The sequence below is a fragment of the Plectropomus leopardus genome, chromosome 19 (assembly GCF_026936395.1).
Source record: "Plectropomus leopardus strain MGB_pleo_1.0 chromosome 19, ASM2693639v1, whole genome shotgun sequence".
Classification (NCBI taxonomy): Eukaryota; Metazoa; Chordata; class Actinopteri; order Perciformes; family Serranidae; genus Plectropomus; species Plectropomus leopardus.
Window position 1 is genome coordinate 19,982,574 of NC_142194.1, and position 12,337 is coordinate 19,994,910.

General features: G+C 35.9%; 2 protein-coding genes across 2 annotated transcripts; both read left to right on the forward strand.

Annotated features, from left to right (window-relative positions):
* Positions 1 to 2,506: 2,506 nt before the first annotated feature.
* On the forward strand, positions 2,507 to 4,912 carry LOC121959239 (NHP2-like protein 1). The gene is made up of 3 exons (XM_042508464.2): positions 2,507 to 2,748; positions 2,924 to 3,044; positions 4,429 to 4,912. The coding sequence occupies exons 1-3, from the start codon at positions 2,746 to 2,748 to the stop codon at positions 4,689 to 4,691; spliced, it is 387 nt and encodes a 128-aa protein (XP_042364398.1). The 5' UTR covers positions 2,507 to 2,745; the 3' UTR covers positions 4,692 to 4,912.
* Positions 4,913 to 5,954: 1,042 nt separating this feature from the next.
* On the forward strand, positions 5,955 to 11,135 carry crym (crystallin, mu). The gene is made up of 8 exons (XM_042508463.2): positions 5,955 to 6,271; positions 6,352 to 6,502; positions 8,117 to 8,179; positions 8,260 to 8,361; positions 9,053 to 9,236; positions 9,747 to 9,868; positions 9,976 to 10,060; positions 10,157 to 11,135. The coding sequence occupies exons 1-8, from the start codon at positions 6,105 to 6,107 to the stop codon at positions 10,228 to 10,230; spliced, it is 948 nt and encodes a 315-aa protein (XP_042364397.2). The 5' UTR covers positions 5,955 to 6,104; the 3' UTR covers positions 10,231 to 11,135.
* Positions 11,136 to 12,337: the final 1,202 nt, after the last annotated feature.

Sequence of the window (12,337 nt, forward strand, 5' to 3'; positions counted from 1 at the left end):
TTGTCTTGCTAAGCTGTTTTATCAGTGTATTTCAGAAAATCATATTTAACCCTTAGAAAACTGAGCAAATTTGTTTAATTTCTTTCAAAAATTTGGGGAGATGGCAGTGAGCTACTTAACAAGACATGGCACAAAAATTATGCAAACATTAGTTGAAGTGTTACAAAAAATAAGGAAAAAAAGATTAGTAAAACACAAAAGCAAACAAGACGATTACTTTTAAAAAGTGCTGAAAATTAAGAAAATATATATGTATTAATTTTATATATTAAAATGTATTTCTGTAACAGAAATTATAAATATAAAATTATTAAAATTGTTAATATAGTTTTAAGGACATTTTTCCCTTTGAGATAAATTCTGATAAAACTAATTTTAGGTAATTTCTTGCAACTTCAACATTTTATTTTCAGTTTTCACATAAAGGAGCATTCCCTGACATAGGACTTCATATGAAATTATAATAATAATAAAAATAAATAGATAACAATAATTATTTAAAAAATAATAACATTTTAAGGTAAAAAATAAAATAAACAACATACATGATATCAACAGTAAAATACATAGATAAAATAATAATTATTATTATTTTTGTTTTTAAAAGGGAGTAAAAACAAAATTTTTACAAAAAGAGATTTTCTGCAAAGAACGGTCAATCATATTGAGACCTTTTCTGTTCTTTTACAACAACCCATATCACTTTACCACACAGATATGTTATGACACAGCTCCACCCTCGAGCAAAAATGTCGCATTTCTTTCAATTTGTGGGACATTTTTTTGCCAAGTCAGTCATTGCTTTTTTCTCCAATGTTTTCAAAATAAACCAGATCAAATTGCTCAGGTTTTAAAGGGTCAAATAGCATGTGAAAGTCATCTGACCACTGAAAACTGATGTCCAAGTTTCAAAGGGTTAAACTATAATTATTCATGATCTTTAACAGTTTACAGTGAGATAAAGTCAGACGCAGACAAGCTAGCAGCAGGGAAGAAGCTTGACGGGTCATAGCTGTGGTCACTACACATAAAAAAAAGTGTTTTCTTAATTCAAAGTGATAGTTTATTGGAAAGCCAACACGTACTTGCTGTTATGTGAAAACCTGTTGCTATGTTTTGGTGATTTTCACCTTCTTAAAACCTCATTCCTAAAGCTCATTTGACGTCAATTATCTCAAGATAAGACAGAAAAAAAGAAGGTTGGCTCATGTTTTGTTCAAATGTCAGATTTGAGAGATACACAACATCTATAATGGCCAAAATGGATTTTCAGTTTTCTGTTCATGTTTCCTCTGTCACTGTTTATCTGCAGTGACAGAGCTTATTTAGCATCTCACACCCACTTTTCCATCCTTTGTGTGGATGCACAGGATGTTTAGGTTGCCATAGGAACGTCTAAGAAAGGTATTTGTGCATTTCTGTATTTCTGAAAAGATGCAGTCAAGCTGGATGACAGCAGCAGAAATCCAGTCTTTCCATTCTGCTGACTGTTTCTGCCAGACATCAAGAATACAAACTTTGACCTTTGAACCAAATGGTCACAAGAGTAAGTCACAAATACCTCTCTTTTAAATAGCATCTTGATATGCTACAGCTGTCAGGTCGATGGAAAAGTGCTCACTTCACAGATTTTAACTGAACTGCAGCCAATATTTAATAGAAATGTATAAAAATCACATTCGTTTTGGCATTATACAAAGAGACTGTGGTAAGATTTTACCTGCTTGATACTGATTTTACTTCTTTTGTTGTGATGCATAAATACAACAAAAACAAGTACACATCATCCATTTTATAATCTAACAGATGCCAAATTGCATCCTATTAATTATGAACATATTCATCTTAGAGGGTTCTAACATCCTATCTGAGAATAAATGTTAGAAATTGAGGATATTTTGAGTCCTGATGACAAATCCACTACAAAATCTGTATACATTGTTTCTAAACATTACTTCATTCATTGATATGAGTTAACCATTTATTTAAACTAAACACAGAACATTTCCTGAAAACTATATTTATAATACTATTATTGTGATTATTGTTAACTATTAGGTGCAATTATCTTCCATGTGCAATTGGTGTTAATATTTTTTTTAACTGTTTAGTTTGGTACCTTCATTTTTTTTTACTATTTGGCACCTTTTTCTTTTCTTTTCTTTTCTTTTCTTTTTTTTCTATTATTTATTTATTTCTAACAATTTTACTATTTATATTGTTTTTTGCTTGCTTATGTTGTACACACCTTGCTGCTGTAACAATGCAATTTCCCCAGTGTGGAACTAATAAAGGATTATCTTTGTATGTAAATATGTATATATATATAACTAAAACTTTACAACCAAAAACTTGCAACTTCTTTCTGTGTTTTTGAAAGAAATCAACCCAATTTGCTCAAGCTATGAAGGCTGATATCCAGCAGGTGGCGGTAACGCCACTTTTTGGATGCCGACCGCCTTAACTAAACAAAGAAGAAGACCAAGGACGGTTAAAAAAACAGCATGTGGTGATTTGTAGTTTTTGGCTGCTGTGCCCAGTGCGCATGTGCTCTATCTCACACGTGCGGTGACCGTTTGGACTGGCTGCATGCGACAGAGCTGAGGAAACCCGCAGCTTCGCAAAGATATCACCTACACGAACAATAACTCTCGTTTTGTCGTCCTTTCTATCCCGAGTGAAAGGAAATAGTCCTCCGTGAAGCATTTCGCCGAGAGGGCCGGAACAGCAGAGAAACGAGTCACCATGGTGAGTGTTGTGACTGAGCTAACAAGCTAACACACTAGCTAACTGTTAGCAAGCTGGAGGAAACAGGCTGCGGGGCGAACTAACGCAAAACACCTTTTTATTTATTCACTGTTTAGAGCTTGATAACTTAATTTCCGGTGATTAATGTGTGTTTCGTGTTGTGTACTGCGACCAGACTGAACCCCAAGTGAACCCAAAGGCCTACCCGCTGGCCGACGCCACGCTGACCAAAACCATCCTGGACCTGGTGCAGCAAGCGTCCAACTACAAGCAGCTGAGGAAGGGAGCTAACGAAGGTGAGGAAAAGTCTCTAAAAATGTAACTAGTTCATGGTCCACATACAGGATCAGGGTTCCAGCTGATACCTGAAAAGTCTCAAAAAGCATTGAATTTATTAATCTTAATATAAGGCCTTAGTTTGTATTAAAATGATTTAAACAAATCATTTAGATGTCGTAAAAATGCTTGTTAGAAGTTGAATTTAGTGATTTCTTCCCCTAACGTAGCATTATGAAACCTCAAAATACTTAGCACACATTTTTAACTTGCATACCAGTTTTATACATTGCATTGTAGCGCAGTTTTATATTTCACACACACACTATATACTAAATCACACACACACACTCTACTACTACATCAGGTTCTCTGAGTGACATATTCTTTCCAAAATGTATTTGGAGATCTGACTGAATCGGTCTAGAGGATATTAACGTGTACACATCGAAAATATAAGTGTTCTGATGTTTCTACCATACAGTATTGTTACAGAGGGTGAAGTCATTTATTGATGATTGATGATTTTTTTTCAGATGAGCTACAAACACAGCTGTGTCTCAAATGTCTGCATTTAAATGACCATGACCCTAGAAATGTAACTTCACTGAAGGTCTTTTACAAATCACTGTCATCACCGTACAGCTGCAAGGATTAGTCAGTTTCTGAATTTGTTTAACAAATGAAAATCATTTTCCAAGGTGATTCATTTTCCGAGCAGAGATGCCAAATATTTGCTGGTATTGGTTCTCAAATGTAAGGGTTGGCTGCTTATTTTCATCATATATGATAATCAAGAGAAAATATGTTTATGTTTAAAATAAGTGTTGGTTAATTAAAGTGTAATGCAGTTTAAGGAAGTGATTGGCTTTTTGCACTAATAGTCAAGAAAGTAATCTGCAGACTTATCTCAGAATTGATTGTAAAACCAGGAAGGCTACCAGTGCACAACTTGTTATTAACCCTTTAAAACCTGGAGCAACATCACTGCTTTCAAATAACTTTTTTTTAAAAACATGGAAAAAGGGCAATGAGTGACTTGGTAAGAAATGTTTACAAATTGCAAGAAATAAGTACATTTAGATTTTTTTTAATCCTAGGAAACAACTATATTGACATAGTTCTATCATGTAAGATAGTTACAGAATTGTTACAGTTAACACTTTTTCCAAGACTTGTTTGTATTTTTTTCCCCCAATTTACAGGTAATTTTTGTTTCCTTTTTTCTGATGAATTGCACAGTTTGGCATCATTTCTTCTTTTTTTTACTAATTGCCTTCTTCCCATGTTTTATGAAATGAATAAACCAAGCCAATTTGTTCAGGTTTGAAGCAGTTAAAGTATTCATGGTTCACAGTTATGATGCACACACATTATTTTAACTGTGATCTATTTCTCCTGCAGCCACTAAAACCCTGAACAGAGGCATCGCTGAGTTTATTGTGATGGCTGCTGATGCTGAACCACTGGAGATCATCCTCCACCTGCCACTGCTCTGTGAGGACAAGAACGTCCCGTACGTGTTTGTCCGCTCCAAGCAGGCCCTCGGCCGGGCCTGTGGGGTGTCTCGCCCCGTCATCGCTACCTCAGTCACCATAAAGGAGGGCTCTCAGCTCAAACCGCAGATTCAGTCTGTTCAGATGGCTATTGAGAGACTGCTCGTCTGATTTTTGTTGCACTGTTGTGACAAATTCTCCTTTTGAAAAAAAGGGAGAAAGACGAATTCTAGTTTGAAAATAAGATTGTTTGATAAAAAACAGTTAAGCATGATAAAAAAAAATATAGATGTTCTTTTCTTTTTTACTTTTTAGGACATCGTGTCCACTTGAGTGTATCAGTTTGCCATGGCATCACCTGATTCATAATAAAAAATAATTTTTTATTTAAACCCAGTGTTTGTTCACTTCAGTGTTTTGTGTTTTCATTCAGATTGTGTTGTTAACCTTTAACAATATCCAGTGTCCAAAGCAATTTGTAATTAATATAGAGATTGATACATTTGGGGAAGAATATGAGTTTTAGCCCTATAGAGGGCAATGTTCTGTGTCTAGGGAGAATGTTTTGAATGCAACCAAATGAAACAGCAGCGCCGCTGCTATGTGCTTCAGGCCACTAATAAGCTGTGACTTTTAGCCTACCCAAACTGTTAAGAGATGCCTCCCAATATTCATGCTACAATATATTTAATGCTGAAAAGTGGTAGTAATGAGGTAAAGTAATAAGATCCTTAGGTAGCCTAAAAGCAACAACTGCGACCGGAAAACAGGAAAAAAATCCCACTTAACTAAAACAATGCAAGTGCTAAGAAACTACTTTTAAATATAAAAAAGAAATGGTATTTAATTCTGGAGAAAGGTGGACCACACACACATCTATGTCAATATCTATCTATCTATCTATATATATATATATATATATGTATGTGTGTGTGTCAATCTCTCTTTATTTATACATATGTATGTATATATATATGTGTGTGTGTGTGTGTATATTCATATAGATAGATAGATGGACTTCTATCTACTTCATCAGAAGTTTATTATATTTTAATGTAAAATGTGTAGCAGCTAAATGAATAATGTAGAGAACTGGAAAGTACATTTGACTTAAATGCTGAGGAGTGGGAATTTAAAGTTATGTCCCTTAAAAGTGATCAATTAAGTTTTATTTTTTCATAATAATAAATCATACTTAATTTAACATTTTGTATTAATAATTTAAATCTGCAAAGAAACTAATAAGCTTAACAACTAAACGTATTGGAGTAAAAAAAAAAAGTACAAGATTTGTTTTTGAATATGTTGTGATTTAGAAGTCTAACGTGGCAGAAAATAAAAATATGCATTGAAGTAAAGTTAAAATTCTTCACAGCTGCTCGTAATTACAGGACTTGAGTAGATGTACTCTCCACTCAAATTTCACCACAGATTTTTAGCCCTCTATGACCCCGCCAGCCCTCCGTCCCCGCGTTTAAAGAGCCTTACTGCGGCTCGTGAACGCAGCTCGTCCACACAGTCAGCGGCTGAACTTTGGAGCAAACTCACCACGATCAGCCCTCGTGAGTCAAACAGGAAGAAACCATGGCCGGGCCTCCTGTCGTTATCTGGGAGCACGAAGTGAAGCCGCTGTTGCGTTACCGGGAGCTGGTCCCCCGTCTGGAGGAAGCTTTGGGGAAATTCTCCAGACGAGATAGCGCAGAGGTGATCCAGCCGACGCGCACCACTGTGCCGCTGCAGAAGCACAGCGGGTAGGCCTGCGTCAGCCTGAACAAACACGGAACCAACACGCGCTTTGCTATTGCTGGCTAACAATCCTTCACTTTTACAGCTTCCTGGGCTTGATGCCTACTTACATGGAGAATGACGGGATCCTGTGCACAAAATTGGTGTGTTTCTACAAAAGGGAGGACGGTTCAAAGCTGCCGTCCACAAACGCAACAGTGGTGCTGCTGGACCCGGAGTATGGGAATGTAAAGGCTGTGAGTAAAACCAGTGGTGGAACAAGTATTTAGGTCCTTTACTCACGTAAAAGTACTAATACCACTCTGTGAAAATACACAGTTGCAAGTAAAAGTCCTGCTTTGAAAATGTCACTAGAGTAGAAGTAAGTATGATTAGCAAAATGCACTTAATATATTAAAAGTAAAAGCACCCAATGCGCAAACAAACTAATAAATACATACATAACTACATAAATTAATGAATCTTGAAAAAACATACCCCCAAAAACCTTCACGATTATAAAAAACACCCCAAATATTCAAAACCATGAAATAATAAAATTTAAAAAATCAGGATTATTTAGAAAAATAGAAAAAGACTGTGATATCAATATAAACAGCAATTATTTCTTGTAATAGATGGATTGATGAATCATCTAATCCTTGCAGTTGTACTTCTTACAGCTGTTGGGTAATGTAATTAATATCAGGGCTTTATATTTTATAAACGCTCCTTATGATTTTAATGCACAAAACTTGTAAAGTAACTAAAGCCGTCAGATAAATGTAGTGAAGTAAAAAGTTCAATATACCCTTCTAAAATGTAGTGGAGTATAAAGTAGATGAGAAAAAACCCAGCCACATTACAAGCCTTTGTCATTGACCACATCCCACCCTCCATAAGAAAAGGAGACAGACTAAAGAAGCTCAACCAAAGTGAAACTTTTTGGATTTACAAATTACAGGCCACTAAATACCCAGGCTTAAATGAGGACCTAGATTTTACTGCATTCCTGTAAACTTTGTCACTATATATAAATAAAAATTATCTGTGTCTTGTTTTTTGGTTTTGTTTGTTAAAAAGCAAACATTTTTCACCCTGTTAGTTGTTATATTTACTATTTATGAGCATTGTGAACCTAAATGATGCCATCTGCTGGAATTTGTAAACACCTACACTCTTTCCAGGCCACAGCCCCCAGATACATCTGTATCAAAGGACCTTTTGTTGTCCTCAGATCTGTTTGACTCCCTGGCGAAAGCTTGCATGCAGAAACGCGTAGGAGTGTCATCATGACCATGCCTTAGAAATATCGGCACTTTGAAGGTTTGAAGTACGAGTACTTCAAATTCAAGTGTCAAATTTTTATGTCAGTTGTAAGGTTTTTGTACTAAACATGCCCCAAAATATCGTCAGTCATTTCAGGACCACTGTAAATTGGACAGCTCCTCACTAATGTACCCCACTGGAAACCACAGCTGTAAAACAGTTATCTTTTCGTCTAACCAAATGTCCACTAACTTACAAGCCAATAACAAGCTTATAACATTTAATTGAAAGCATTAAGCAAACCAGCCAATGTTTTACTGTAACATGGACGTGCAGTGGCCAGTATGTGGTACCTTACTAGATTGGGATCTCATAATCACAAGATTTTTTCTCATAATTTACAAGATCTTTTCTCGCAGTTATGAGATAAGGAGTTCATTTTTTTATTTTTATTTTTTTTAAATATTCAATGAATGCAACACTTCTGTAGTGATGCGATAGGAACTGTTTAAAATGACAGAGAACATCTTAGGAAAAATTCATTTGACATGTACTTTAGCAGCCTCACTCAGGCCTGTCTGAACAGAGTTTCCAACCTGCAGGTCATGGATGGAGAGTTAATAACAAGCATGAGGACAGCTGCAGTCTCGGCCATCTCTGCTAAGGTACGTCCTTTGCTTCTATTCGCGTGTCTTTAATCTTTCAGTGCCGTCCTAATGTTTAACATTGTGTTTGTGTCACGCAGTTTCTGATGGATCCTGAAGCAAAGGTGTTGGCTATCTTGGGGACTGGCAAACAGGCCTTAAGTCATTACAATGCATTCACAGAAATGTTTTCATTTAAAGAGGTATGGACTGCCCGCCCTATGATCTGCTGTGCATTATGTTATTGCTGCACTGATATTGTAGTATTCCATTAAGACAATGTGACAGACACAGAAACCTGTTTGGGATTGTCTGAATTCGACAAAGTATCATGGTAGTTTGACTCTTTTAAACTTGAGCAAATTGGCTTGATTTCTTTAAAAACAAGGGAAGAAACCAATGAGCAACTTAACTAGAAATACACCAAAATTGGCAAGAAAGTAGTAACAAGTTACAAGAAAATGACATAAAATTAGCAAAGAAAAAAGAACAGAAACTGGAAATTATATGACAAATAGTGCAAAAATGAAATTAAAAGGATAAAAATAATTATATAATTAACATAAATTCATATAATATAAATAAATGATAATAAATAAATTTTTTAGTGTGACCTAATTTAAAAAGATATTTATATAAATGCAGTTCTCTTGATATTTTTGGTTTGTATTTTAGATTTGGCACATTTCATGTCATGTTGCTCATCCCTCCTTCACATGTTTTTAAAAAGAATCAACCCAATTTGCTCAAAGTTCAAAGGTTTAACGCTGATGAAAGGCATCTGAATGCAGCGCAAGAAAGGGTTAACAACAACACTGACAACTTATTGATATGTTAGTTAGTTGTGATTGTTTGATATAATATGGTTAAACTTACCCTGGGTCCTCGCCACAGGTGCGCGTGTGGAGCCGCACGAGACAGGGAGGCGAGAGGTTTTGTAGCTCGGTCAGTGGTCCGGTGATGATTTGTGCCTCAGTGGAGGAGGCGGTGAGGGGGGCGGACGCCATAGTGACGGTAACCAGATGTACAGAGCCAGTGCTCTTTGGTCAGTGGGTTAAACCAGGAGCCCATGTGGCAGGTAAGAATAAATGATTAACACACACACACAAAAAAAATCTTTACCAGGCGCATTTAGCAAAAATGGTAAAATTGTGTTGCTGATTCCACATTAAGCATCTTTTCAGTTTTTTTTTTTATCCATACAGATACAGGGTTCTAAACTCAACCAGCTGGCTGGCTTGTCCAGTTATAGTAATACTGACATGACTTAGGCATCAGTGGATCTTATTTATTTATGTAACCAAAGTAGATTTTTTTCATATAAAAACATTACAGACTGTAAAATCTATCACCAAAAATACATCAATTTATTAAAAAAAAGACCCTTTTTAAGTAAATGCTTATTTAAAATCACAATAGTTAATTTAATATAATAGAAATCTAAAAGTAACTTAGTTAAATAAATAATAATAATAAAATTATTATTATTATTATTATTATTATTATTATTATTATTATTATTATTATTATTATTATTCTATTGAAATTGAAATGAATGTTTCTCACTGTTTCTGCTGTTGCTGAGCAGCAGTGGGAGCTTGCAGGCCAAACTGGCGGGAACTGGATGACGTGTTGATGAAGGAGGCGGTGGTGTACACCGACAGCAGGGAGGGAGCTATGGCAGAGTCCGGTGACGTCATCCTCTCTGGGGTCAGTCTGTCACGGTGCTTTCTAACTGCCTCAATAAGATCACTAAAGTGTGTGTTCTCTTTGCCGAATATGTGCAATGAAATATGAATTTGGATGTCTTGATTCAGGCTGAGGTGTTTGCAGAGCTCGGAGATATTATTAATGGGACAAAACCTGCCCTCCGAGAGAAGACAACTGTGTTCAAATCCCTTGGTAAACCCAGTTTTATACATGCCTTGTCCATCCATTCACATGGAAAGTACTTAATTTTTACAGCTCAGTACATTAAGGCTTTTTTCTTTACAACAGGAATGGGAGTTCAGGATGCAGTGTCTGCTAAGCTGGTATTTGACCAATGGAAAGCAAAAGCCAGTCACCCATGAAGCGGTCAAGTATTTAAATCCTGATATGTTTGTTTTACACAATAGAATAAAATCAACAGCATCACACAAAAGCAAGTCAACTGAGATGGGATTTAAGAAGTGATTCAAAAGAAGACAGCGAGCCTTATCTCCTCTGGCAGGTCGTTCCAAAGCTGAGGGGCCCTGATGGCAAGCAAGGTCACCTCTAGATCCTTCCAACCTCCTAACCGACGTCCAGGCTAATTATTTATATGGTCGTTAAAAATATGTAATTATTGACTGGCCCCTGGCTTCCCCTCATTTTGCAAAATTGACCCATAGGCAAGTTGAGTATCCCTGCACTAGATAGGCCAACAAACATTGCCATCCCAGGAAAGTAAATCTAAGTGTGTTTGTCCACTGCAGCACTGAAACACTGACAAAATGAGTCCAAATTTACATCGGCTTCCTGGAGCAAAAGTGCAATTTAATCATTGCTCATTCCTAAAGAAAATGTATTTGCTGAGTAGTTAGTGCTCATATTGTCTCTCTCAATTAGACAAGAAGACAAAGCATTTTTTAACATGAGTAATTTGGTATCAATCTTTGCAAATTTCTTTATACATAATTGTAAGTTTAGCAACAGAAAACTTAGTACTGTCTATTTTCTGAAGTATGTGAAACTACTCAGTGATTCCACTAAAAAGTCTATAACAAGACACTTGATATTTGTATATTTTATATATGTTTTTTTTTTTTTTTTAAAAAAAGTAATATCCACATGGCCTTTTGTAATTATTTTGTTTGGTTACGGTAAATTGTATACTGATTTTGTTACAATTTGTTGTGTAAATAAAGATCGAAGAAAAAAAAAAAGCCAATGACCAATCGCGAGCCGAGGATGTCAAGTTTGAGGAAGTAAACAGCGGGCTGTTTGATTTCACTGATACATCCATGTGGTGTGTGTGTTTGTGTGTGTGTGTGTGGTGTTAATGGTCTGAAAGAGAAAAAGAAGACGGAAAGAGATACAGGTCCAATCTGAAAACGAACAGGAGCTCTGAAAGCGGCGCACAAAAACGGAGGAAAACAAGAAGATGACAAACTTCATCCGCAGCTCGGTTTCTTGTTGTTAGCACCAACGACGTTAACCAGTGAGTGTTAACGTTACAAGTATTAATCAGCCTGCTGACAGGTGTGATGATGATGATGACAGCATTGATGGTGATGCAGGAGGTGATGATGAAGACCATCAGAATCACGTGGTAAGTGACATGACTGTTTAATTAGGAGAGCTAACTCTCTGGTATCACTTAAGTTTACTACCATATGTGGACATTAAGGACAAAAAGGTCCACTTTCAAAAACCTTCTTAAAAATATTATCTTGAAATATTTTCCCCCTCACTTTTTGGGGTTAAATCTTTTAATCGACTTCAGTTCCGATCAAAACTACTATGGTAGTGTATTTGTACGCAGTTTATTATAGTCCCATTAGAAAATTGAAATTGGAACTCCAAAATTTGCCAAGAAAAAAAAAAATCTTTCTTTACAAAAATCATTCCATATGCAGTTACAAAATGATCACCAAATCAAAATAGACAAATAACCCATTTGGACAGAAATATCCGTAATGACACCACAGGGTTAAGTAGGGCTGTAACCTAATATTCAGAGATTTGTTTATTAAGTAGGTATTCGAGTGAGCAAATTTTGATGTATCTTCCATAGTTAGGACACTTATCATTATAGATGCACAATGCAATTTAACAGACTGATTTAGAACACTGGACACAAATTACTGTATTGAAATAATCTATGAACCAGTTTGAGTTTTTTAACTTTACTAATAAGGTCCATGAAATGTCACTGCAAAAGCTCTGGAGCCCTGAACGTGTTTTTAGGACAGCCCGAAAAATAAGGTGGGACGCAGTTATACATAGTGTCATTTTGATGTGAAAGTAAAGAATGGAGGAAAAAAAGTACAGCATGTTTTTCATGTCATTGTGTGCCCATTGTTGACCTGTATATTTCCTTTTTTTTTCTTTTAGAATACAAGAAGCTCCAGAAAGACCACCTGTAACAACAGGGATCGGATCCAGTCAGCAATTCTGTCACAGAACTGAGGTAAATTCTTGCACCAATGCAGCCAC

What these genes read in the sequence shown, in the direction of transcription:
- LOC121959239 (XM_042508464.2), top strand. An exon ending in GAGGAAGGGAGCTAACGAAG is followed by an intron (nt 3,045 to 4,428) that starts GTGAGGAAAAGT and finishes TTTCTCCTGCAG; the next exon opens with CCACTAAAACCCTGAACAGA.
- crym (XM_042508463.2), top strand. Translation starts at nt 6,105, where the DNA reads ATGGCCGGGCCTCCTGTCGTTATCTGGGAGCACGAAGTGAAGCCGCTG. An exon ending in TCTCGGCCATCTCTGCTAAG is followed by an intron (nt 8,180 to 8,259) that starts GTACGTCCTTTG and finishes TGTGTCACGCAG; the next exon opens with TTTCTGATGGATCCTGAAGC. An exon ending in AACTGTGTTCAAATCCCTTG is followed by an intron (nt 10,061 to 10,156) that starts GTAAACCCAGTT and finishes TCTTTACAACAG; the next exon opens with GAATGGGAGTTCAGGATGCA.